General features: G+C 42.5%; 1 protein-coding gene across 4 annotated transcripts in view; it reads right to left on the bottom strand.

The window, feature by feature from the left end:
- Positions 1-26,049, bottom strand: part of ITPR2 (inositol 1,4,5-trisphosphate receptor type 2) — a 245,589-nt gene that overhangs the window by 206,385 nt on the left and 13,155 nt on the right. For 3 of the 4 annotated variants that reach the window (XM_042050417.1, XM_042050418.1, XM_042050419.1), the window contains exons 2-5: positions 9,862-9,932; positions 2,524-2,639; positions 1,338-1,424; positions 494-652 (exon numbers count right to left, since the gene is read on the bottom strand). In XM_042050417.1, coding sequence (XP_041906351.1) covers positions 494-652; positions 1,338-1,424; positions 2,524-2,639; positions 9,862-9,932 — 433 coding nt within the window. Of the gene's footprint in view, positions 1-493; positions 653-1,337; positions 1,425-2,523; positions 2,640-9,861; positions 9,933-14,914; positions 14,934-26,049 lie in introns of those variants that run through there. The other variant, XM_042050420.1, reaches the window with a different exon arrangement.

Below are 26,049 nucleotides of genomic sequence, written 5' to 3'. Positions count from 1 at the left end.
GACTCCTGCTGAAACCTACCCAGAAAAAACTTTCCAGACTATCCAACTCAGCTCCAATCATAGATACTATTTTCACGTCAGGAGGGAATACAGATTTAAGGAAACCCGATGTATTTCCTAGAGACATTCTCTACTGACCTCTTGAAAAAAATGTTGCCCACACAATTTAAAAAAAACTAAAACCTTTTAAAAAAATAGAGTCTAGCATAAACTATGATTTCTTGTCAGCTTTGTAAATCTGCACACAACAGGTAGACTTAGCAAAGATGCCCCAACAGAGAGGCTCAGTTGAATGTGGCGACACATCAGATTCCAGACCATACAGTTTAGTAACACTTTCCAGTTACATTTGAAAGGCAATAGTCCCAATCACTCTTCTAATTTCTTCTTTCCTGAACTTAATTCATTGTGAAATAGGCCTGCAGCAAAGAAATTATGTGTCCTGGAAATCTTCTGCCTCCTCCTTCTTAACACATTCAGTAGTTCTACTTACATTGTCCCCTTCACTCCTCAGTTTCCAGAATGGCTGGATATAAAACCAGGAGCCCTCATTCCCTGCAGCATCCAGGGACACCCGCATAGCGTTCTTCTCTAGCAGAGCTGGCAATCTCTTGTTGACTGTGAGGTACTTGTTGCTTTTTATGTGTAGTAGCTGGGGACAAAGAACAATTTCCAAAAAATTAGTCCAGCTTTCAGTTGCTTTTTCTCCCTCCAGTCAAAAGAGGAGGCGCAGGCTTTCACCCTGCAGAGATTTCCTATAATAAATAGAAATACAAAATGAAACTAGAAGGCAGTTATCAAAGTATGCTACTGTTTAGGAAAACAGATGCTCTATCTCAGATTGAGAGAAATGTGTCAGGGACCAATTTTACAGCAGGGCAAGGGTCCACTGAAGTGTTCCCTTCAGGAATTACATCCATTACAGAAAAGTTGTACTGCACTTAAGAATTTAGCTCCTGTCTCATTTATATGTCATGAAATACAGATTACTTCAGTGATTTAAAAGGAGCTGCACAGCACTTCTATAGAATGGTTTTGAAATAAGTCTTGAAAATAAAAGACACGTATTTATGTTCAGATTCTAAACTGCAGCACCAAGAAATACACATAGAATTTTTATTATGACATATTACTTAAACAGGAATATGCAGCACTTCTGGTAGGCTTTGAAACAGACAGAAAAGCACAATATTGTAAACTTTACCAAGTTCTGTTTACCTGACCCTTGACAATCCAGATTACAGCAGGTAGTTAGTTTCATTTTCACTGTAACCTTGAAATGAAACAACTGTTTCCTTTCCAACACTGAGAAGGCAAATGGATTTCAATAGGTTTACCTGGATGACGTTGCTGTATTTTACAATTTCGCCCAACAGCTTTCTGTTCTCACTTTCATTCTGCTTTTGTTCCAGTTCTGCTGCATGCTGCAAGAGAATGATTATTTCTTTAAACTCTACAAAAGAAGTACCTGAAACACACAGTGTTTTTAAATCCTGCAACCTACAAGCGTTCCTGTACTGAAAATATTAGCACCCAAATCCTGATGCTGATTCTGATTTTTTTATTGCCCAAAACAGAGACTCTGTCACAATTTATGGGTCATACCTGAGATGGATGCTATTTTAAAAATTTTCAAGCCCAAAAAGTAATTCCAGGTGCTTTATTTCATCCTGGAGAGGATAAAAAAGGGCCTATGATTAGCTTCTCACTGTCACCACTCCTTTTATTTGTTGGGGTTTAATTGTATATAAACACATGGACTTTATAACAAAACAAAAACAGTAGGTCACACATGGCAACATCAAGATTAAACACAATAGTCTGGGTCAAACACAGATGCAGAGCAAACTCTCAGCTCCTAGCACTAATTGCTGTGTAACTCTGGCTACACACCATGTGCCTTTCCTGCTGTTTTTAACTGGAAGCACTGGTGGCCTCTCCACTGCCCACAAAACTGTCATCCAGGTTTGACAGGACCTTGCTTTCTCTTAGTTTAATGCATTCAGTTATACCATCAGGCCAGCTGTTTTTCAGAGATGGAGGAGTTGCTCCATACACACTGTATTTGAAGCAAAATACAGTCTGCAAAAGGGTTCACAAAAGAATCACCTAGACTAAAGGCAAGGACAAACACAATTCTGAGGAATTTCCTGGCTAAAGCATTGAGGACATCTCTTTGTCCACTCTTCTACCTAATTCCTGGTAAGGATTTCCAGCATTATTTAAACTAGGGCTCTGTCCTGATTTTAAAAACTCCATTTTTACTTCATAAAACTTCTGAAAGCACTATCTTGCTTACAGCAAAGGCAATACCCCCAGCCCAAAGCGAGATAAACACCAGACCAGGGGCTATAAATGCCAGTCAGGAGGTAGGAGAGCTAAGGAGAATTATAGAGTTGCTATGGTGGCATAATAATATCCATCACAGTGGTTCCCAAGGCACTTGTTATTATTCTTTCTGGTGCTATTGTAATTCTACAGCCTGCAGATTGAGATAAGATTACAAATACAGATGTCTCTTACTTGAAGTTTCTTCAGCAGCGCTGCTTCAGTATGGTTTCCTTGTTTGGCTTGCTTGGCTTTCCAGTACTGCTTCTGGGCTGAATATCTGTTCATAGGACACACCTTGAAAAGGCAGTCTGGGGAAAGATTGAAAGAAATACTCCTAAGTCATGTTGAACGACATTTCCTTCATTTGTAAGTATGCTTTGGTTAGGTTTTCTTGTCCAGGAACGTCCAGATATCAGTGTTTAAACATAGCCACCAAGTCAGCTTGGTGGCAATGATACCACAAACAGGGTGGCACAACATTAGAGTTGAACCTAAAGCCTTTAAAGCCCCACACATTCCCACTTTGTGCAGCCTCTGCAAGAGCCCCAGGCTGTGATCCCGCCATATCTGCCTGCTGCTTTATTAGCACCCCAACAGCACAGATGCACTGTTTGAAGGCATGTGAAACCTTGGAAGAACGGTCCTGCTCTCTGTATGCCACACACCTGGCTTGGCCAACTCCTCCTGGCACTGCTGAATCCAAGGATGGCAGGGGCATTCAGCTGCCAGCCAGCCAGCAGGTTCACACAGAGTTTGGGTCTCCACGTGCCTTCACTGAGTTGTTTCTACTGTTGGGGTTTTTTAATCAAAGTGACACAAGCTGAACATCACCACTGTCCAACACACCAGGAAAAAAGCAGGTGAGGAGAGAGGAGCCACCTGAGCAGGGTGGCTGTGCAAATGAGAGAAGAGGACGAGAAGGAGGAGGAGAAGAAGGAGGAGACTGCAGCCAATGCTGAGTTGCTGAGTAAGAAATGAGGAGCAGCAAAGCAAAGAGAATCTCAACACACCAACCCTCATCCCATCCCCACCACCTCCCCATGTGGAGAGAGGGGGCTGCAGATCAAGAAAAGGGAGAGATGTCTGGAATGAAGGCAAAGGGTACTTCCCTAAATGTTTGTCCAATTACTCATCTTTATTTTCCAATACCGTAATCAATAATTGAAAGTTAATGTTAATTGGCAAGAAACTGAATTTTGTGAAATTCCCTGACTCAAGAGTTTTTGGTTGGTTTTTTTTTTTGTCCAGTGGCAGTCCTATAAACTGGAAACAGAGGCTTGTGATTCATCCAAAGCCAATTACTTTTAGAATTATAAGCAACACCTAGTCTTGCACGGTCACAATCATCAGCTGCTCTGAAAGCAGCAAGACTTGACAGAGATTTCACATAGCAAATGTTGGTAATTGTTCTTTCACACACCATGTGTATTAACAGGCAATAAGAGGGAAGAGTTCTGCTGTGGGAGTTGTAAGGACAACCAGGACTGCCTGGGTGTTGTAGGGTGAAACTCTTCCCCAACATGGGCTGCAGTCTGTGGATGTCAAAGGAAGGTTTGTCCCAAACTATGAGCCCTCCAGATTTCACTGACACAGATGGCCAAGCCCTGGCTGAGGACTGACCCAGCCCTTATTCAAGCAGCAAAGCTTGTTCATACAAAATTGCCCCAGTGGCAGAACTTTCCTTGGCACTGACCCAAAGTGCTCACGGATTTGCCCCTTCCTCACAGCCCTGAGTTGCTGTTCCAAGGAAAAAGTCCTACAAATCCTTATCAAAGCAAACCCAGCCACTCTGCAAAGGTGTTTGCTTTCATTTCACATTTATAATGGGAATTATATCACACAACCTAGAATACATAATTCCCACGTAATTTTTACAATATCCTGGAAACTAAGAAGGTGAAAAAAAAAACCCCAAAGTGCTGTGTACCATTAACTCATATTGTATATTATAGGATATTTTACCTGAAGTATCAGGATTTCGGCTCATAAGACAAAGAGTCTGCTAGTATTTTCTGTCACAATCTATAATTAACATGCCTTCTCAGAAGGCTTCATGAAACATTTATTTCTCTGAAGTAACAATACATTCTTTTTATAGGACCAGTCTTCATTTCTGTTACTCCCCACATATCCTGCTACTTTGAGTAAACACAGTGCTTCCCATCCTCCTGCGGAGTCTCAGAGCACGGTGCTACCACTCTGCAGAGGACCTTTTTCAAACCAGTATTACTTCAGTTATATTTCCCTCAATTTATAGACTTAAAAAAAAATCATATTATTTGTTCCCAGACAAGGTTTTTTCCTGTTTTATTTTACTTTTTAGGATTCCAGATACATTGAAACCAGGTCATGTCATAGTTTTTCGCTAGGTTGTTTTTTTCCATTTATTTTATTAGAGTAACAAAACTATGTAAATGCAAGCTTCATGATCCTAAACATTGTGAGGGGGTGGAACGGTGCCTGCCCTAGAGATGCTACAGTTCAAATAAACAGGAAAAAAAGAGAAACTGAGGCATAAGATTATAAAGCAAATTTCCACCACACAGCAGATCAAAAAGGCATTCCCTCCTGGAGGTCAGTCTAGCAACCCACTCACGAGACAGAACGTCTCTTCTGACTTCTCCAGACATTCCCAGATAGTCCTTGTTCCCAATCCATTACTTTATGAAGTTTCACATAAATGCTTCTCCTCCTGAGGACTAATTAAGGAGGCAATATCAAAGGTAAGCAAATAGCACCTTCACTCAGGAAGTCTGAAAAGGAAAATAACTCCTATTATGCCCTTTAAATGTTTCTTGATATTGGATAAAGATGGTTTAGAACAATATTTGTCAGATGCTTTCTCTCCCTGCCCTCTCTTGGGGTTTTTTTTTAAGTGTTAGAAATTCAACTCTGGGCCATCATGGAAGATTTCTTTGGTCTACAGAACTAGAGAAATTATCACATTGCTTTACTAAAACCAGAGAAATGGGTCAGTGGAAGTGACAGGGCTATAAAATCACAGTGTGTACAAATCTACTTGTTTTGGAAAAAGAAATAGACAGGTAAAAAAGAACTAATGTGAAAATGAAAAGGGAAAAATGTGAGGGAGCAAGGAGTGGGGCAATGAAGAGTCCTAGGCAGGACAACAAAAAAAGCTATCAGGAGTCCAAGAAGCAAATTAAAGCAATTATGGAACTGAGAGAAACAAGAAGAAAATAAAAGGATAAACCAAAATGTAGAAGGCAAGTAAAAAGAAAAATGGCAGATGGAAGAGGAAAGGGTGGGAGAAGGAAAGGAGAGAGTGCAGAGGAAGGTAATGGAAGGGAAAGAAGACAAAAGAACAATATCAGACAAACCTTAGATCAGACTAAAACCTTTAAGGCAAAGGGAGGATATTTAGGAATTCAAGCATCACTTTCACTGAGAAGCCTCAAGAAAAGAAAGGAATACAAGTTAAAAGTAAGGAAGTTTAGACCAGTTTAGGTCATTTTACATTTAAAATAGGAGAGAGATTCATGCTCCTTTTCCAGAGTTGCTAAATCTGACCAACAAGCAGGTCTTATCTGTGCTGTTGTACACCTTGGAAGCTGAAAGTGTTTCCTACCGGAGATAGGAACATCAAGCTGAAGTGTTTTTAGGGTCACAGACTAAGGAAACCTGCAGTTCTGTGGCTCATGATGCAACTTTTCTTCAGAGGTGCACGACTCCTGGCACACACTGTTCTTCCCAATCTCTGTGAACCCAGCCCTGCAGCACAGTAACCATTTCCACCACAACACTCAGTGCCTTGGATCTCACCAGCTTCAACTGGAATTAAGACAAGATGCACCTGGTTTGATCAGTCCCTTCAATTCAACTGCAATACAGTAAAAGAGTAGTGGGGTTTTTTCACCAGGCTTCAGGAAACACGTGTGGGACCAAATTCTGCCCTCCTCTGCACTGATGCAAATCTGGATGTGCACCCTGGTGGACACAGAGCCACACCAGGTTCATCCCAGTGTGACTGGGGGAGGAATGGGGAGCACAGCTTCTTCATATGGACACAAAATGAGAAGCAACCACATCTTTCTTCACTTAACAACACTCCGTGCTGCAGGACGTTCTGAAACAACGAAAATAGCAACCACCCACTCAAAAAAAAAAAAGAAAGTAAACACGTAACAAAACCGAAACTTCTATTTTGAGCCTCTTTACACAGGCTTCCAGTTCAGGCCAACAGCTCAATACCTTAATTTGATCTCTGAGTGAACCCTGTAGGGGAGTTACAAGCAGTTCAGAAACACAATCTTTCTTTTTGTCCCTCCCACTGGGGAAAGGGTTGATAAAATATTGCCAAAAAAGAGCAGACACAGTCCTCTGTGATATTAATTTTCAGAGTCAGTCCTTGAAATCTAAACATCTTGTTAGAAACATGTTTTTCTCATACTTCTTTGACTCCCAGGTCATGCTCTAACCTCAAATCAACGCCAGTTCAGCTATCAGTGATAAAAACATTGTAAACCATACAGACAGCAGTTCCTATTACTGAAGAGGCCCTGCTCATCCTGCTCTTAGATGCTATTTTCAGTTGCTTATGTCTAATCATTCAATTAATCATTCATGCCTAAGTCTTCCTTTCATGTCAAGAACCTACTTAAAGCAGCTTTTTTTTGGTTTGTTAACTTTGCTGCTTTAACTGAAAGCTATTTCCCAGAAGATTCTTGGGGAGAAAAATATGGATTTTGCTTACACTTCTTGGTTATAAAAACAACATTTAGCAACTCTTTTGCCTCAAGACTCTGAACCGAGCTAAGAAATTTAGCAAAGTATGGCAGAGATGTGCTTTTGGCTGCCCTCATGGTAGAGGCACCTCCGTGGTACAAGGCACTAAACATCAACTAGACAGCAAGTTTCTGCTGGGCTCTCAGCAAAGCTCCTGCTGTTCCCACACTTAGAATTTGACTTGAAGGAGACAACATCCAAATGATGGATTTATCTTTCCTGCAGCCATCTTCCTGAACACACATTGATTATGGATACTTGAAGGAGCAGGAAAATGATATTCAATGCAGCCCCTAACACTATAGCCATGATGCTATAGAAGGGTGGGTTGCATAAATTAATGTGACAAAACTTACTTTTCACTAATTTAGTTTCTCCTACAGCTGTTAGAGATCTTATAGCACCTTTCAGTACCTAAAGGGGACTTACAAGAAAGCTGGATGGAAAATGACTTTTTAAAAGGGCCTGGAGTGACAGGAAAAGGGGGAATGGCTTCACACTGACAGAGAGCAGGTTTAGATTGGATATGAGGAAGAAATTGTTCCCTGTGAGGGTGGGGAGGCCCTGGCACAGGTTGCCCAGAGAAGCTGTGGCTGCCCCATCCCTGGCAGTGTCCAAGGCCAGGTTGGACAGGGCTCTGAGCAACCTGGGATAGTGGAAGGGGACTGGAATGAGATGGGCTTTAAGGTCCCTTCCAATCCAAATCATTCTGTGCTGCAGCTCATCCAAATTTGCATGCTACCACCATGGCAGCAGTCCCAAAATTAAGTCAGCTATGGGTGCACTATAAAGTAGAGAGAGCTAAGGAGTGACTGCAAGAAAGGCTGCCAAGGGAGCTAAGAGGCAGCAGGGAGGAGGAGGAGAGTAGCTACTAAAAAGTTTTGGGCCGGGGAGGGAGAGGGAGAAGAGGGAATCCCCTAAAAGAGGAGGATCTGAGTTAGAGGAAAGGAAAGGAAAGGTTTGATGCTGTGGAGAAGAGGGAGCAGAGGCAACTGGAGATAAAGGGATGTGTTAAGCAAGCAACAGACAGAGGTTACAATAAGGGACAGAGCCAAAACTGTCCACAACTAATGGAAACCATTCGCCTATGGAAGCTGGGATGTAGCTCAGGATACAGCCCTTGCTTTCCGCAGCAGCAGAAAACAGCTGTGCATTTGTCAGTGTCCCAGCCCCCTCTGACATCTGCTCCACATGTGCTGCCACCTCTGATGGCAAACCATTAGTGCTGGGAGTTCATTCAGCTTCCACCCTGCATCTAAGTGCCCAAATCATCAACACAGAAACCTACCAACTTTTTCTTTCTTTGCCTTTTGAAGTTAGAAATGAACAACACAGAGCTGCAAGAAAAGAACTCTTATGTACTGAGGTTATAAAATCAGGCCCTCAAACACTAGACAGTGAAAAAATTATGGTTGTCTTTTTAAGATCCTTAATTGTAGGCATTTGGGTGTACTCTGCAGTTACCCTACCACAAATCTTTCCCAGTGACCTTGGTCTCATCTAGAAACTGGGATATGCTCAACTTTAGAAACACTTCGGGGTAGCCCAGTGACAGAAATATTGTCAGACAGACAGACATCCCCACCTGAAATTCTGTGCAACCTGGAAACTGTGAATTACACATGTACTTGCAGGCAGTGAGAGGGTGAAACCACAGTCAAGTAGCCTGAAAGCCACACTGGATGCTACCCCCAGCTCTGCTTTAAAGCTATGCAGTCACACAAGTGACTGAAATTTATTACTGTTAGTTTCTAAGTATTCACCCTCACTTTCTCAGTTTCCAGTATCTGCCAGTGTGCTGAATGCTCACAGCTGGAACTGGAACCAACTGCTGATGTTTCCTGAATATATAATGGAAAAAAGTCTAGAATTCTCTGGGAAAGGAGAACTTCACTCTCCCAATGTTTTAAATGCTTTATTGTTTGCAATAGTAGCGTATACATAAACACTGGAAATAAAATACTAAGGTTAAGCACAACGGTGCAACCCCTCAAAATCATAGAATGGTTTGGTTTGGAAGGGGCCTTAAAGATCATTGAAAATAGATACAAACAGCCATGAAACACATTTCCCTTGCCCTAAATCAGGCAAGTGATACTCTCTTTGTCTCAGAACCAGTGTGAAACCAAGCCTTTTAAGCCAAAAGAGGCCTGGATCAGGCTAGTAAGGCCCTGTTCTGGCACAGTTAGGAGTACTTTTTTAGCACTCAAGAAGTAAAAACTACATGTTGTCAGTGCACTGTTATTTTTTTCCAATAAGCAAAACAGCAGAATTATCCAAATCTACAAGGTCAAGTTGAAAAAAATCAGATACAGTTTTAAGCAAAAGCAAAACAAAAAGCTGACAAAATATCTGGGGGTACTCCTTAAAAAGGCATCTCACCTTGAAAAAAAAATAAACAATCCATCAACTCAAGTAGCTTTGGACCTCACAAGTTTCTTTCCCATCTACAGTAAGAGCAGGGCTGGAGCAAAGAGTTTGTCACACGGCAGGGGATCGGTGTTCAATGTACAGAACAGAGCAAGCAACTCTTGGACCACAGGAAAATCAGTCCTTTTCTCCATACTTTCCACCTGCCTCTCGTGCCTTTGCAAATTTTGTATTCAGTTCTCAAAATCTGCCATTCATGTTCCAGTCTGAAACTTTGTCCCTGTGTCCACAAACCCTCTGGGAAGTTACATGACAGAAGTGCCCAAGGAGTCAGAACTGCATCATTAAAGAGATCATCATTGATCATTAAAACTGCATCAGTTAGTCATTAAAGAGAAATGATCCCCAGTTACTGACCTCGGAACTTCTTTGGAGGATTAGCAAGGTCACCCGCCTCAGGCTGGACCACACACCGGTCATCCACTAACCTAGAAAAACAAAAGTTATCACACTCACTAAAACATGCCATCAGTGGATATAAATGCAGAGACACACCTGCCACACCAGCAATACAGAAGCTTCCACATTTCTCCAACATAATACAAAAAATACCTTAGAAACTCTGTTATTCAGCTACTAAGCATAACCAAGAAAAGTCTACATTTTCCTTCCAGAGAGAGGATTTCCTCTACTGCACCAAATTATGGCCTGTGTTTCAGATCCCATTTCCTTTAAATCCAGTTAAAATCCGTTTTGTTACACCACTTACATTGATGTTACATGTAAAATTATGTTTTCCTTCATTAGAGACATTAACCCTCAATCAGAAACAGTTTGTTTCTCTGCAGCTGTCAGATTTTCTTCTTCACCATTTCCAATCTTTTTCCTCTGAGGAGGCATGTGGAATTAAGGTTCAGCTCTGATCAAAACGCCCAAGACCACATTTTCCTGTGCTAAAATGAATAAGCATTTCTTTAATCCACAGCAGAAAATCTAGATGACAAATCTAATATATTTCTTGCAATATTTTAGAAGTAAATAAACAATGAAATTGAAAAGTATGAATTGTTAAACTTATCTCAGAACTTCCTAAACATAAATTCAGCTCCCTTTCAGGAAGCATCCTGTAAATAATTTGCCCATTTCAAACAATTATTCAGGAAAATCATGTTTTAAGGACACACCACTGCCCTGTCACTTCACAACAACACTCTTAGCAGTATTTTTGTTGGAAATTGCCAGAAAAAGCACAAATTGGCTTCAGCCAAGTAACACAATAGATAGTGAAGGCTTTGCCTCCAGCCACGAGCGCAGCAAAGCCGATCCCCCAGCACACCCATGAATTTTCTACCTCTAGCAAGATGACAAAGAGTCCACTGTGGCTGCAGCTCCCTGAAGCAAAAATGACAAAGAATTTTGGAAGTCAGCAGTTCCAATCTCATAACAGACCTAGATGCAAACATGAGGTGTCAATGAGGAAGGGGAATTGAAGAAACAGCTTCAGGAGCAAACAAGGGACCTTAGGGAATTGTGTTTCTTCACAGTCTAGGTTAGGCCAGGCTTAACAAGAACAGAGTGAGGTCTGGAAAGCAGGACTTAGGAAGAGTCTTGCAGGCATCCTGCACTCTGTCCATGTTCTAATAGGCCAAAGCTTCCTATAAACAGCACATAAAGCCTGGAGTCACAGAGAGCTGACTGGAAAGAACTACCTTAACAGAAGCTGCGCCAAAGGATTTTAATGCCAAGGAGTACTTCTCACTCTCAACAAAATCCCTCAAAGGTTTTTAAGGAGGAACCCATAAGGTTTGACCTTAAGCACTGTCAAGATGAAGGCATATTGAAAAGCCAACCATAACTCACAAGGAACCTCCTGTGTCCCTTGGTGACAACTTGTGCACCCTCGTGACAACCTCAACTGTGGGTGAAACACAACTTTCAGCATGGCACGTCACTGTAGCAAAAGCCAGACAGAAAACAAGGTGTTGGTGCTGAGAAAAACAAATGAGATCCTGCACACTCTCTGAGCCAGCCAGCTGCAGCACTCAAACACACTGGCCTTGCAAAGAACAGACATTAAACAATTAATACCAATCACCTGCCGTTGAGCATTCTCTAAAGGCACAAAGATAAGGACCATAAATGAGTTCTGCAGCCATCAGGAACCAAAGACATCAGAGAACACAAAGGAAAAAGGAGCTGGTGCTGCTCCCATCCTATGGACACAGAATCAGAGCACAGAAAGGTTGATTGACATGTGGCAGGGCAGTGGCATGACAGAACAGGAACATCATCTCCTGAGCCCTTGCTCAGCACCTCACCTTCTCACACCTTTGTTTCTTATAACACAGGACAAAAGTCTGAGGAAAGTACTGTTTTGTTTATTTAGCAGTTATTAAATTAACATTTTAATTCCCAGAATTGCCACATAATGCCATTCATTCTGTATTCCAGCTGCATGACCTTCAGAGAGCCTAACAGCTCCTTGTTTACTCTGGAGGTGCTTGTAGGGAGTGCTGAGGGAGAGCTGAGCTGCCATAGGGAGAGCTGAGCTGCACATTGCACATGATGCAAGACTTCAGCCCGATCTGTGGATGAGAACAAAAGAGGCTCTTCAAACACAGACCACTTCCTCTGATACACAATTCAAAATATTCAAATCCCACTTTTATAGCAAGCCAAAAGCAGCTGCTGGTTTGCTACTGACACCTGCGAGGTGGCTGCGCTAAACAACCAGCAATTCAAGACCTTTGTAACCTGCAAACAAATCCATTTGAGATGTGTGAAACCAAACAACAGGCTTGGCTGCAAAAGGTCCTGGGCGCCTGCAGTGACTGTCAGACCACACCACAGCAGGTTTTAAGATCACTTGCTTGTAGGTTTGAATAGGAAGCCAAAGTGCACCAGACCAGGCTTTTCAGATAAAGGCAGAATTTATTGTATTATATTTATTGTATTATACCATAAAACGTGCAAGCTATGTCAACACTGATCCAAATTACGGTGACAATATTTAAGCCACTTCACCATGGTACTATCAGAGAAGCTTTGACAAACTTCTAGGGGTTTAATTCCTCAGCTGGACCGCAGACAATACTGCTTTGTGCTCTCTTGCTGTCATTCAGTACCTGGCACATACAACACAATTGCATTTCAGTTTTCCATACATAAATGACAAAGGAGACCCCTGCACATGTATGACACAATTTTTAGCTGGGCAAGTTCTTCCCTGAATACAATAAATACCTGGGTTTTGCACAATCCCTCCAAGTAACTGGTGTTATTAAGCTGTGCAGTTCATTGGTGGTGCCTAAGATAAATCATCAGGAAAGTCAAAGCAGTAATCACAGCCCTGGACTTTACGCACGGCCCTTTGTATTCAGTAATTGCAGAATTAGGGGCTGAAAGGAACAACGCTCATGGGATTGCTTGTCATAGATGCCCAGTCATTCTCCCACTGAAGCCGGTGGAAGTTTTTCCACTCGCTGCAGGGGAAGCAAGGGCAGTTCCTCATCATAGTGCCACAGGCAGCCAACCTCACAGACCAGCAGGTGTTTAAGCCATTAAGGCCTCACAGTGTACAGAAGTGTACACAGCTACAGTGTGCAAAGGCTCATTAAACAAGAATTGGAGCTACCTAAAGCAATGCCTAGGAGATAAGGTGTGCTTCTCCACAGAGGCAGGGGGGAAAGTAAAGGTGGTTTCAACTCTCCACTATCAACACAGAATCACAGGATAGGTCAGGCTGGAAGGGGACACAGTGGGGCAGCTGGTGCCACCTCCCTGCTCCAGCAGGGCCATCCCAAAGCACAGGGCTGAGGATTGTGCCCAGACAGCTCTGGAATATCTCCAGTGAGGAGACTCTACACCCTCTCTGGACAATCTGTTCAGTGCTCGGTCACTGCACAGGAAAAATATTCTGCCTCACGTCAAGTGGTCAGAGCATGAACCTGTAGAGTTCTGCACCTCTCTTCCCCTCCTTTCATTCTCCCCCATCATCTGGTGGAGTTAAAGCTGTCCCTTCTCTGGCAAAATGCGAAGAAGGACACAGGGATGGGAGGAGCAGGACTGAGCAGCAGCAGTATAACTGATAAGCAGGGTATGTTGGCAGAAAAGTCTAATGGTGCCTGGGTTCACAGACAGGAATCATATATCCCACATAAGTCTTTGTGTCCTGCAAGCTCCTTACCTAACACAGGCTAAAGGTAAATACACCAAAGGTTTCTAGGAACTTGCAGATGTAGTGCAAGAGTCAAGGAATAGTTGCACAGCTATAATCCTAGAAGGACTGTTCCCAGTGCTAAGTTATTTTAGATTTAATACTGAGATACAGTTGCATTCTGAAAGAACAAAAACCAATGTAAGAAAACTATAGGAAAGGAACTGTGGTGGGTTTTGTGAATTTTAGGTCTCTTTCATAATATAAGATGCTTTTTAGATTGTCAAAGAAAGCACCCACATAGTATCATTTATCTTAGTTTTGTGCCTTGAGTTTCAAAAATACCATCCTGAAATGTATTTTGTCTCTTCCTACAAACAGACACTTCCACCCAATAATCATAGCCAATATTATTAAGTACAACAATACCTGACCAAACACATGAGCGCACAGACTCTCCCATACATGGAACTGCACGTGTGTGTAACTTGTTAAAAAATACATGACCCAGCTGCTGATGTCTATAACACACTCTGATGCCTTAGGTTTTAACTTTCATATTTTTCAAATCCTGTACTGCCTAGTGTGTAACTCTGAAGTTTCCTGTGGCCTATTAACTTCTGCTCTCTCATGCTGGTTAGACATAACAAAGCCTCTCCAGGCCTGCTCTCCAAGGTCACTCAGACCATCCTAGGCCCAAAGTGGGTAAACCAACATTTTAAGAGGGGGGTGAGCTTGGGGAAATTACATCATTAACTGAAGTTTTAATCGGAGAATTAACCTTGATATGCAAATGAACCAAACCTATAAAAGTGCGAAGAACTCATGACCTGTCATCCACCTTGGGGTCCATCTTGGCAGTAGCCTCTGGCTCCCCAGGGGGTACCTTTGAAGGTCATTCAAGTAAATATGTACCTTTATTCCCTTATTTTTGTCTAGTCTCTGTTTTTAGGTGGCCTCTCAAGGCATCAACTCAGTACCATTTATACATCTATGGAGAATTTTAGTCCTCAAAAGGCTGAATAAACTAAGCTAGAGGAGACGTCTTCAATCTAAGACACTCAGGTTGCTCAGCTTTTAGTCTCTTAATGGTATCATCATTTCACTGCCTTTTTGAGCAGCACAAGGCCTGGGCAGCAGCAGGAAGAGGGGCAACGTTGGTGACAGGCATCAGCAGGAGAACCTGGATGTTTTAACTGCCAGTGGAGCCCAGCAACTTCTTTGTTCGCAAAGCATGCTGAGGGTACATCCCAAAACCACATAACCTTAACATGCCCTCATGAACAAAGGAGCAGCCCCCAAAGCCTCCCTCACCTTGCTCCTCAGATGTCCCTTCACACAACCTCCTCCATAGAAATGTTCCTCCAGAGCACCTGCCACCCAGGACACTTCTTGCCTTCCAAACTGCAGCACAAAGCCTCTCCCGTGCTCCACACATCCCAGCAACCACTCGGGAAGAGAGGTGCAAGTCATACCACGAAGAAACCAACCAATAACGAACAATAGGTGATTCAAATTTTGCTACCCTGGAAATCAAACATCAAATACCTAAGTGCCAAAACAATCAGGTCCACCCAGTTCTTCTCCAAGTCCACCCACTTTTCATTTCATTGAGCCTCTTATCAGGCATCTAGGTCAGCCCACTTCTTGTGTGCTTCAAGCGGTCTCCTGCCAAAAATCTACAGTCATCCTACCTCACCCTTCCCAAAATGTGAGTTCATATTCTTTTCTGACTAGCAGTCCTGCTTCAAATGATTTATAGCTCTGTGATTTAGCTACCCTGTATGAAATGTCTTCTTTCCAAAGCCAAATTTTTCACCATCACCTTTCACATCTTTGAGGATTGCCTACATTAATCCCAGCTCACACAGAAAATAAAAAGGCTCTTCCTTGCACTTACAGCAAGGCTATTAAATCTCTACCATTTAGGAAGATTCCATGTTAAAAAGCCCTTTTGACAAATGGGAGGACAGCAGAACACGATATTTAAAGAACTCCACTTCATGCCAGTGAGGTACAGCAGCACAGAGACAACAAAATCTGGCTCCTGCCTGCCTCAAACTTTAGGAACTTTATACTTTCCTTTCTGAACAAATTTTAATTGCCACAAACAAAGCAGAAAACAGGTTGAAAGGAGCTGTTTAATAAATACCCTTACCCTGGGAAAGCAAACTTCTATGCATCTAAAACATTCCAAACTCCTCAAGGTGTCTAAAACAGCAGACAAATTTCACCATGCACCAACTTCAGTGTAAAATAAGGATGTGGTGCATTTTATCTCAGCTACACAGAGCAGGAACACTCAGCCACATAGAGCAGGAACACTCAGCCATTCCTACCATCCCAAAAAATGCTTGCGTGGGTCACTTTGAATTGTATTATCAAATGGTGTGGAGACACATGGGCAGAAAGTACAATCCCAAGCACATACTGGGAAACAAAAACACCACCATGCAAGCAGGCAGCTCCACATTTGCACTAATAACTGCACAAATAATTAGCCCTAAAGTTCCTCCCTCATCTGATAGTGCATTCATACATTCTTGTAACTGTACCTGCAGGCTTGCATGTCAAAGGGAGGACAAGGGGAATAAAAGCAGAAGTTTTTCTGCTCAATTAAGTAATCCGGCTATAAATCCTGAATGTCATTTTGTTATTCTGTTGTATTGTGTTATATCCAGTCATGCTTTTAGCTTGCAAAAGCTTCTGTTCAGTAGAACTTGTTTATCCATTTTTATAGCTACATTTACATTTAAAATATTGTGCAATTTCAATTAAATTATAAGAACAGAGTTAAAATAAACGATTACAAAGGAATAAAATGTTATTTGGAGGTTACAGAGGAACGGAGAAAACATGATTAGATTTTAGTCTCAGTTTTGCAATTTTCTTGGCCTGCATAATAGGTAAGCCATAAATGCACCAAGAAAATGGTACTGAGCTTTGCTTGGACATGCTCATTTTTGCCAAGTAAATGAACATTTGCACAGTATTTCAAGATCCTCACATCAATGCAACACACATTGAGTCATTTTCAGTGGTGCCAAGCACACCTATTTTCTGCTGTCAAAAGGGGATTGAGAATTGGTCACAGTCCCAAGGCTGACAGAGCTCAAGAAGTGTTTGGACAACGCTCCCAGGCACAGGGTGATTCTTGAGGCTGTGCTGTGCAGGGCCAGGAGCTGGACTCAGTGATCCTTGTGGGTCCTTCCAGCTCAGGATATTCTGTGATTCCACGGGGAATTGGCAATGGGAGGAGGTGTGCCAGCCTATCCCACCCAGCTCCCTCCCCATGCACACAGAGTCCTGCTGCACTTCTCCACAACACTGGTGTTCTGCTCCCAGGCAGGTCTTGGCTTCAGTCTGTCTGAGTGCCTTTGATAAACAAATTACATTCCCATAAACCCAAGGAAATGGTTGATTTCTTCCTTTGTTTCTTTTCTATTTTTTTTTTTTAATACAAAAAGTAAGAGTCGATCATACAAGGATGTTGCGACAACCTAAAGGCATTTAATTGGAAAACACTTCCACAGGCAAACCCTCTTTTGGATGAAAGTTGTATTAAAGCTAAAAAAATGGAAATGATAAAATGAGTATTAGGAAAGCTTTCTGAAGGCAGTAGTGGCTTGCAGGACACAGACCCACTAATAATGCACATCACCTGGAGGACTGGACAATTTTTCCATTACTAACATTTTCCTTTTAGGTGAAATCTTGGCTCTCTTTGAACAGACAAAACTTCCATCGATGTCTCTGAGGCCAGGATTTCATCCCCATCATCCCTTCTTCCCAAAAGTGCACTGCGGGATGAAGTTTAAAGAAGCAGCAGCGTCAGCACCTCACACTGAGGGTCATTCATCAAAGTTTTTAATTGCAATCTAACCTCTGCAGAATTTCCACTTAATCCTTATTCCAGCTAGCTATATATGGAATGCAAACACTGTAAAAAGTCCAGGATTTGGCCCAAAGCAAACACACCACTTACTTAGAAGTAAATCAGAAAATCAAGATTGAACACATGACTTTAACTCTGCTTGCTCACACCTTACAACCACCCATAACAGGTCTGCAATTCGGGTCTCTCAATATAAGAAAGCACAGATAAAGCAGAATTTTAGGTATATCAACCTAACGTGCATTAGAAACACTGACACTGGGACCACTGTAAACTAAAAACGAGGGTGTCAGAGGCAACCCTGCATCCGTATGTGAATTTCAGGATGTAGCTCACTAACCAGTCCCTATCACACTGAACGGTTTATATTTCCATGGTACACAGTGACTTCAGAAAAGTGGTCCTAGTAACAGCATCACTGCTCCCAAAATCAAGCAGAACTCGTTACATAGTTACCTATTCAGCCAGAGACAGCAAAGCTAAGCCAGCAGCATAGAGAAAATAATCACAATCAAAGAAATTCTATGTTTAGTTTACAACAGAAGAATTTGTGCTTTTTTTCTCAGCTTTGCACGTATTTGTGAGTGGCCACTTTAAAGGACTGCTTTGAAGAACTGCATGCTAATAAAAGGAGTCAGAAAGGCTGGATTGTTCACTGTTAACAGCATTTAATGAAAAGGGAAAGATTTACCCAGAGAAATACTGTTGAGAAATGCCAATATCTGTCCAGTGATCAAAAAGTGACTTCATCCCCGTAACAAAGCCAGTCACACCTACTCATCAAAATAGCAACACTGTAGAAAGGAAGCATAAGCAAAGGAAGAAAATTAGGAAACTTTGCTGAAACAGCACAGTGTAAAAATATTATTGTTTAAGCAAACAAACCAGCCTCAAATGCTACTGAAAGGCCTATAATGAACCTCAGCATCTGGAACGACAACATATATATGTAAACAAACACATAAATACAAAGATATATGCATCCACAAATATACATGAACAAATTATCAATCCTGCAAACACAGGTTGAAATGTAAATCCTGGAAAACAAACCAAGTTCTTTCTCCATTTTGTAACACAAACAGCAATAATCTGGCAGACCAACCCATGTCACACTATGTAAAAATGTGAGTGGAAAACATTGCTCAATCAAAATGCTGACATTTTACACATCCTGCATTGCTTATTTCACACAGGAGAGAAAAATTTTACGTGCCTAACTTTTTGCTTAAGTAAAAAAAAAAAAAAATGCAGACAATATAGATAACAAAACCCTCCATGTTATAAACACTGTTATATGTCAGGGTACCAAACAAAGAAAGGGCTCACCTCATTTCAGAGGCCAACAATGGGGACAAGTCCCAAGCTAGTGTGAACATGTGTACTTCCACTGAAATTAGTCAAACAGCCCTTTTCTGCAGCAGCTCAGCACCTGACCCAGAACTTTTCATATCCTTCCTTTAGTGCACCTTCCTTCAGCAACCCCAGAAACTGTCTTCAAGGCCAAGCACACTCACACAACACATCCTGAGCTCCCCCACCCACAGCCCCTTTCCATGAGATGTGCAATATCCTGGCACTGGGTGCAAACCTGGGCTTTACACCGGGAACATGAACCTTTCCTGACCATCCCCTTGCCGAGACAGTGCTCTGAAATTACGGTGCTGCCTGGTTTTGCCTTCAGATAAAACCACCTTCAGTGGTTATGCTGTTCAGGTTGAACAGCAAAACCACCAACAAACTTGTACCCAGCATGCAACCCAGCTCCCAAAATCCTGCCGCTGGTTTCAGCAGCACTTTACTTCTGCCCTCAGGGACAATGACTTTGGGAGGCAGGAACTGAGGTCTGCTCACCCTTTGATGTGTCCAGCTCTCACCGGTGACAATGAGAATTGTGCACATGAGATATCAACACGTGCTCCAATTCTCTTAACAAAGGATTGTATGATTTTTATTTTCACTTTGCAACAATAAATGTTTACAAATTTTTGCAGCTGGATATTTTTGCATAGTCTCTTTGCTTTTCTCTTTCTTCAGTAGCCAGTTAAAAAAAAAAAACCCTTCCAAACAAAAACCAACTGAGAAATCACAGTGATTTTATTTACTTGTTTTAAAACCGAGCAGAGCCAGTTTCCTACTGGGAGAGATCATTTTGGGAGCTGTTCCAGATTGTCTCAGAGCTGCTTTCCCAGTTGCTGGGAGCAGCTCTGAGAGCCCTTTGCCACACCTACCCCCAACCTGTACACACTCGCTTGAGAGAGTCCCACGTAGCAGCACAAAGCAGAAACCTGAAGAGGAAATGCTTGGGAATGCTCCTGCCATAGCAGAAGGAGCTGGGAAGTAGGAGAGTCACGAAACAGCAGCCACAAACAGGGTGGCAAAACAGTCACCTCTGTGCAGGTGTGAAGTTAAAGGTGGAAAAGGAGCCCATTCCACTCGTGTGAACTTTTCATAACTATCATTTTAAAGCAGGAAAATGATGTAACTAGCAGGTTCACACCTCAAAACTGCTGCAGACCTTTCTCATGCTGACCACCAGGCAGGCTGGCATCTCCTCTGCTTTTAGCACAACAAGGCTACACTCACAACAGCCAACCTCACATGCCCAAAGACTCTCCCAGGCTCTGAGAAAACCCTGTATCTGCTCAGCAGAGCTCAGCATTCAAACCAGAATAGCTGCACACTCCAGGAGGAGCTTCCAGGACCCCTCCAGCCCCATCCCTGCACAGGGTCTGGGGACAGTGTTAGTGGCAAAAATCACTCCAGGAAACATTTATAGCAGTACAGGCTATTGCACCCCAGAGCACATGAGAGAGATTATTTATTAATACAGATTTTTGTGGTCCACCTGAGCTCTCAGCAACAACTCTGCCGAGCACCAAGGAGCTCCGACTCTCTGGCTGTGCTGTCAGCTGTCAGTCAGATCACCTTCCAAGGTGTGTCTTAACAACAAGCTCTGTTACAAAGAAATGAGTTTGGCCTTTTACCTTCAGGCCCTCCAGTTCAGCAGCATTCTTTTCAGCTGAAGGAAATGCTTCCAGGTCTCCTCGCACAGCTTATCCTGACACTGTAACGGAGGAAAAACGCCTGCAGATAATCACTTCCTACTGGGAAAACTGGAGTCTTTTATCACTTACATACATTTACTGGGCATTAACTGGCAGAGAAACAAAGAAATCAGGTTTTCTAGAAAAGCCTGCACTTGGTGATACGATAAAGTGAACAATGATATCCACTTCATTTTTCATTTTTAAGTGCAATCCTGCTGTACACACATACACTTATCAACACTCATGCTACAAATCCCACAGAATCCATGGGTTTTAAAGACGCAGACTGTGTTTGACCTGGGAAAAAGGAGCATGGTTCCTCCCAGTCTCAAACACAATCCAGGCACACACAACGCACCTTCTCCCTCCTGTGCCAAAGTATATAGCTCACAAAGCAAAGGCAGACCAGCTCCAGGGCTACACCTAGCTCCTATTGCAAAAGTTTTTCAAGCCAAAGCAATCAAATCTAGAAGAACTGTGATGCTATCACACATTTTATTCCAAACCTTGCGATCTTTGGTATCTTTTCTATCGGTCTCCTTCCTGATGCTGCATTGAGAGATATTAAAAACCCCTCTACTTTCAGTGGAAAGGAAAAGAGTGTGTGTTCCTTGCTGTCACCACTGCCCCAAAAAACGGCCTCCAGCTCTGAGGGCTCAAAAACCAGAAGAGAACATATGCACGCATGATTACTTTTTTATAATCTCACCATTTTTCAAACCCCTCTCTTTTGTTTCTGGGGGATCTGACTCATAATTTTCAGAAGCAAACAGGAAGCACTGCAGACATCTCCAAGTATTTCCTCTCTCCACCCTCCCACCCACCCCTCTTGTCTTTTATATGATTTCTGGAGACTTTATTATTCCTTTTGCTGTAATAGCAATGAAGTAGCACTTCCCTACACCAGCTCCAATGTGCCAAGGTGCAAGAGACCCTCCTTTGCCCAGTTCCAAGGGAGAGATGTCCTTCATCCCCTCGACAGGACAAAGCAGGGCTTTCCCTGCCAGAGGAAGCCAGGCCTTGGGGGCTGGTGGGAGCCAGCTGTGGGGAATTTAGTCCCACTCCCCACAGCAGAGTGGGACCTGGAGCAGAGAAACAGGATGAAGAAGTGTTAGAAGGTAATGTGCCGGGAAAACCTTTTTACCTCATTCCGTTTATTACAGCGCTTCCTTTCATTGTATACATGGGAAAAAAAAACATTTCCCCTTCTCCACTCACCGGCAGGACCTGTTAGAGCACCGGGAAAGCAGCTGCCTGGCAGGCTGGGCAGGAGGCATGGCAGAGGGACAGCCTTGGGATCAGCTCCTCCGCACCCAGAGCAGAGCCCTGGCTGCAGCATGGGGGGTTCTAGCTTGTCCTGCAAGAAGTTCTTGACGCCCTCAAGCAACAGGTGGGTGGGGAAGGGGCAGAATCCAAGGTGTGGGAAAGGCTGGCGATGGGATAGCATAGGCCTCCAAGGCACAAGTGAGGGGAACAGAAACAATATGAGGGGGGACAGGAAAAAAGAAATTACCTGGTTTGAAGAAGACCATACAGGTCCCACAAGGAACTGGAGCAAGGTGAGAATGTGATGGGTGATGGAGTAAGTAGCCACCATTCCTTACTCCTGCATGACCAGCTCTCAACCAGCATGGTGGGGACCATGCAGAAATGCAATGGAAAGCCACCTGTTTCCCTTTTTAGAGATGTCAGCTCTCTCAGGCCACTCTTTTTTATTTCCTTAATGGAAAATTATAAACAAATGGGATACGCTTTAGCAGCTCTTCTCAGGAAGAAGGCATTCTGCCTTTCAGGGTGCTTTGTGTATTCCATCTCTTTGTGTCAGTGCACGGTCTTAAATGCAGTTATAGGCAAGCCTGAGATCCTGAGGTTTATATCCATGACACACCAGTTCCCACAGAGACTCTGTAGCAGAAACTGCTGCACACTGTCCCTGCAAAGGGGACCTGGACACAAAAACAAACGTACCAAAGCTCACATCCAGTTTCAAGTTAAACTAATTGGTACAAACAACCCCCATTTAAAAAGTTCTATCTAACATTGTGCAATAATATTTAGCACAGTAAAACTATTCTAACCTTTTCCTTATCACTCCACAAAGCTCTCGGACACATTATCACAAGAGCTTAACCCACTGCCTGGCACATTAAGATTAAAAACCTGCCCACTGCCTCAGCTACTATTCCCTATTCATTTGTGCATAGTAAATAATACTCCACAGCTATAAGCTGATCTGAAAAGATAGCAGAGCACCCCACCCAAAAATCAGCTCCATTTTTATCACCTCCCCAGATTTTATGACCTAATCAAAAAGCCAATCGTCTATCGCTGTGGTGCAGCTTTGCATACGGTTACACAGTTCCTTCTCCAAGTCAAACAGCACCACATTGTCTGGGATAATCTCATCCACTCACATAAACAATTAGTCTGCTATATTTTGATTAACACTTCCGTTTAAGAGGACATTGAGATGCTTCAGCCTGAGTGGCAGAAGGTCTGGCCTCCTGCTAAAACAGACATGCTCTTCCCAAGCTTCCTCCCTGATTGGAAATCCCGGCTGCCAGCCTTGCCCCAAGCACCTCTCTGGAGCAGAACTCCCCACTATCTTCTGATTTGACAGATGGAAATAAAACAGCATACCTGGCACTACTTTGAGTTACAAAACCCATAGATCACAGCGTTCAATAAAAGAACTAAGTTGACCCAAATGCAGGCAAGGGCAAAAGCAAACATTAATCTGGGTCATTCATTTCACATTACAACCTTTCAGAGCCTGAGGGTCTCTAAGCAACAGTCAACCCCGTTAGCACAAATCATCTACTAAATTGCTTAAGTATATGAGCTCATATTGCTTAGAGAGGGCTGAGAAACATTCACATAAACTGTTTTGATGGGGAGCAGTAATGTGAAGCCACTGATAAGAAACAGCTTGAAGAGTAAGTCTACATCCACAGCCTCCGTGGTTTGAAAAAGTATTCACCAAGGCAAAAGACACAATCATCTCTGATACCACAGTTTACTCACCTATAAATTCTTCCATCAGTACAGGGCTCTAAATAAGACATCAGAAGTTAACTGCTCTCTTGTGATCCATTAAGATAGAAACAGATATTGGTTAAACCTAAATATTATCATATTTCTTAGAAAAACTGATGCAGAGACAAGGATTTATTCCACTGCATGTATCTGCTGTGTGCTACTCTGGTTACTCAAAATGACTACAAATTATTCCTGTACCTCACAATGTGCTGTTCATCTGGCTGGACTGCAGCTTTGTGTCAGCAATTATGTAAGTTGGAAGTGAACTTGAGCCCTGGTTTTTTCTTTTTTCTAACCCTTAATCTGAAAAGATTTTAGAACATGTATTTGTTTATTTTTACCTTTCAAGTTTAGGTTTTGTCATAGGAAAAGAGCACCAAAAATAATTATTTGTTTGTGTTTAAAGCTCTGTGTTTATACAACAGAAAAGCTTGTCTCTAACTTGTCATCCTGAAATTAGGAAAAAGTATCACAGCACTTAACTCACCAAAGTTCTGCTAAGTTCCTGCCAGCTAACTTTGAAGAGATCTTGTCATTGCTGTAGAGCAGACTTTCAATGGCATTTAAATCAGATACTCTGGCCACAAAACAGCTGACCAGCAAGTGCTCAGTTCTCCATCTGCAAGGGATGGCACAAATATCCCACCTCCCCTCCTCTCAGCACTCTGTAGCCAAGGTGGAAGAAGTAAAATGAGACTTCACAGCACTCCCTGTAATCCCCTCTAGGCAAGACCCATTTGAAAGCAGCTGCTGCCACATTAGGGCTGATATGAATCAGAAATCCAGACACATGGAATTTCATCTGGACACCCAGGTGCCAGTTTAAGGTGGAAACAGCAGCCTCCAAAGAGAAAATCCCTCATCCCCAGACTGGGACCAAACCACATGGGAAGAGCTACTTCATAATGCACAGGAAAATCCTCCTCCCTCTCCTCTTCAGCTAGACTAAATAACGCACACCTCATGGTATTCACAATAATTCAGGCCCATTTTATATGGAGAAGGACTGAGAACTCACAGAAGGTATTTAAGGTCCACCCTAAAAACCGATCCATATTTTTTTTCTGCAAAAGTCAGGGAGAAAAAACCTGCACCTGTTTCTTAACAGAAACAATGAGTGCCTTCAGCAATCCTTAGAAAACAACTACTCAGATTTGATCCCTCAAGCTACCAGCACATAAAAACAACCAAAACCCAGCTAAAACATAGAAATTCCAAAGCTCCTTCAATAGGTAACATCATCCACCAACACAGATACCCCCAGCCAAGGTGTAGAGACCACTCTGACAGCATTTGGAGATACTTGAAGATATTTCATCACTCAGGCAAGCCTGTGAATACAGTATCTTCATTATCCTCAGAGGACTGAAGTGATTAAAAAGAAGAGCTGACAAGACATTTCAGTCCTTTCGGGCTAAAGGGATAAAATTCCTTTAGTTCTTCTATGACCTCTGCTAAACTGAGATTATAGATGAAAAGCAGCGACTAAGAAAATGCTTTCTTTCACCTCAGCTTGTTGGAAATCCTTATTCTTGATCTGGACATGAAGTTGGTCATCTTAGTCTATGCACTTGTCACTACAAGGGTAGACTATTTTAACACATATTTCAACTACATAGGAAAAGGAGGCACAAACTGGAATTGGGTTTGAATTCTCCTTGATTCATTATGTCTCACTCACATCCAGTCAATCCCTGGACTTCATAAGCTCTCCTGTAAAATTTCATCCAAAAGATGTTCATGTTGCCAAACAGGCTTGGAACAAGGTTTTCCAGCCTAGTGTTTGATCTTCTACACAGTCCACATCACCCCAAAATTTCATCACAATATAAAGATTTGCTTTATATTGAAACAAAATAACTTCTGGAGTATAATTCACATTCTCATCCAGTCCTGTTTTAAATACCTCAAAAGCAGTGGGACACAGTGCCCTAATTTCCCTGAATCTATAAAATAAGAGAGTTGAAGGTAGAAGTCCATAATGACCCTTTCTACCCACACCCATCAGCCTGTGGGCACACTGAGGGTGTCTTTCCTGGAAGCCTGCAGTCTCAATGACTTAGCAAAATACTTGGAATTCCAAATTCTCCTTTGATCCATAGATGGTTTACTCTTGTTTCTACATCTACAAAAGTCATTCAGCCTGGTTTCTCCTATTTGCAGTGCCCTTTGGTGCCTGACTTCACAAGCACCAGGTGAGTTTGTGAAAGAAATCACAACTATGTCAGTGGACAGTTGTAACTACCAATTCTCTGGCAGAAAAAAACCCTCAGCTCTTCAGCCACACACTCCAGTGATGCCTCCATAAGACACTGTTGAGCTGGGGCTCTCTCTCTTTTATCTGTCTTGTCAGCGTCACATTTCCTGCACCATTTTCCACTTCCTGCTTACACGTCACCAAATCATACATTTTGCAAATCAGCCATGACTCTTCCAGCACCCCCAACTTCAGCAGTTTCAAAGCC

This window comes from Corvus kubaryi, unplaced genomic scaffold (genome assembly GCF_017639235.1).
Source record: "Corvus kubaryi isolate FWS band 111438036 unplaced genomic scaffold, C.kubaryi_AGA036_p1.0 74, whole genome shotgun sequence".
Classification (NCBI taxonomy): domain Eukaryota; kingdom Metazoa; phylum Chordata; class Aves; order Passeriformes; family Corvidae; genus Corvus; species Corvus kubaryi.
The sequence above is the reverse complement of the archived record's forward strand: the minus strand, read 5'-3'. Positions and strand labels throughout refer to the sequence as shown.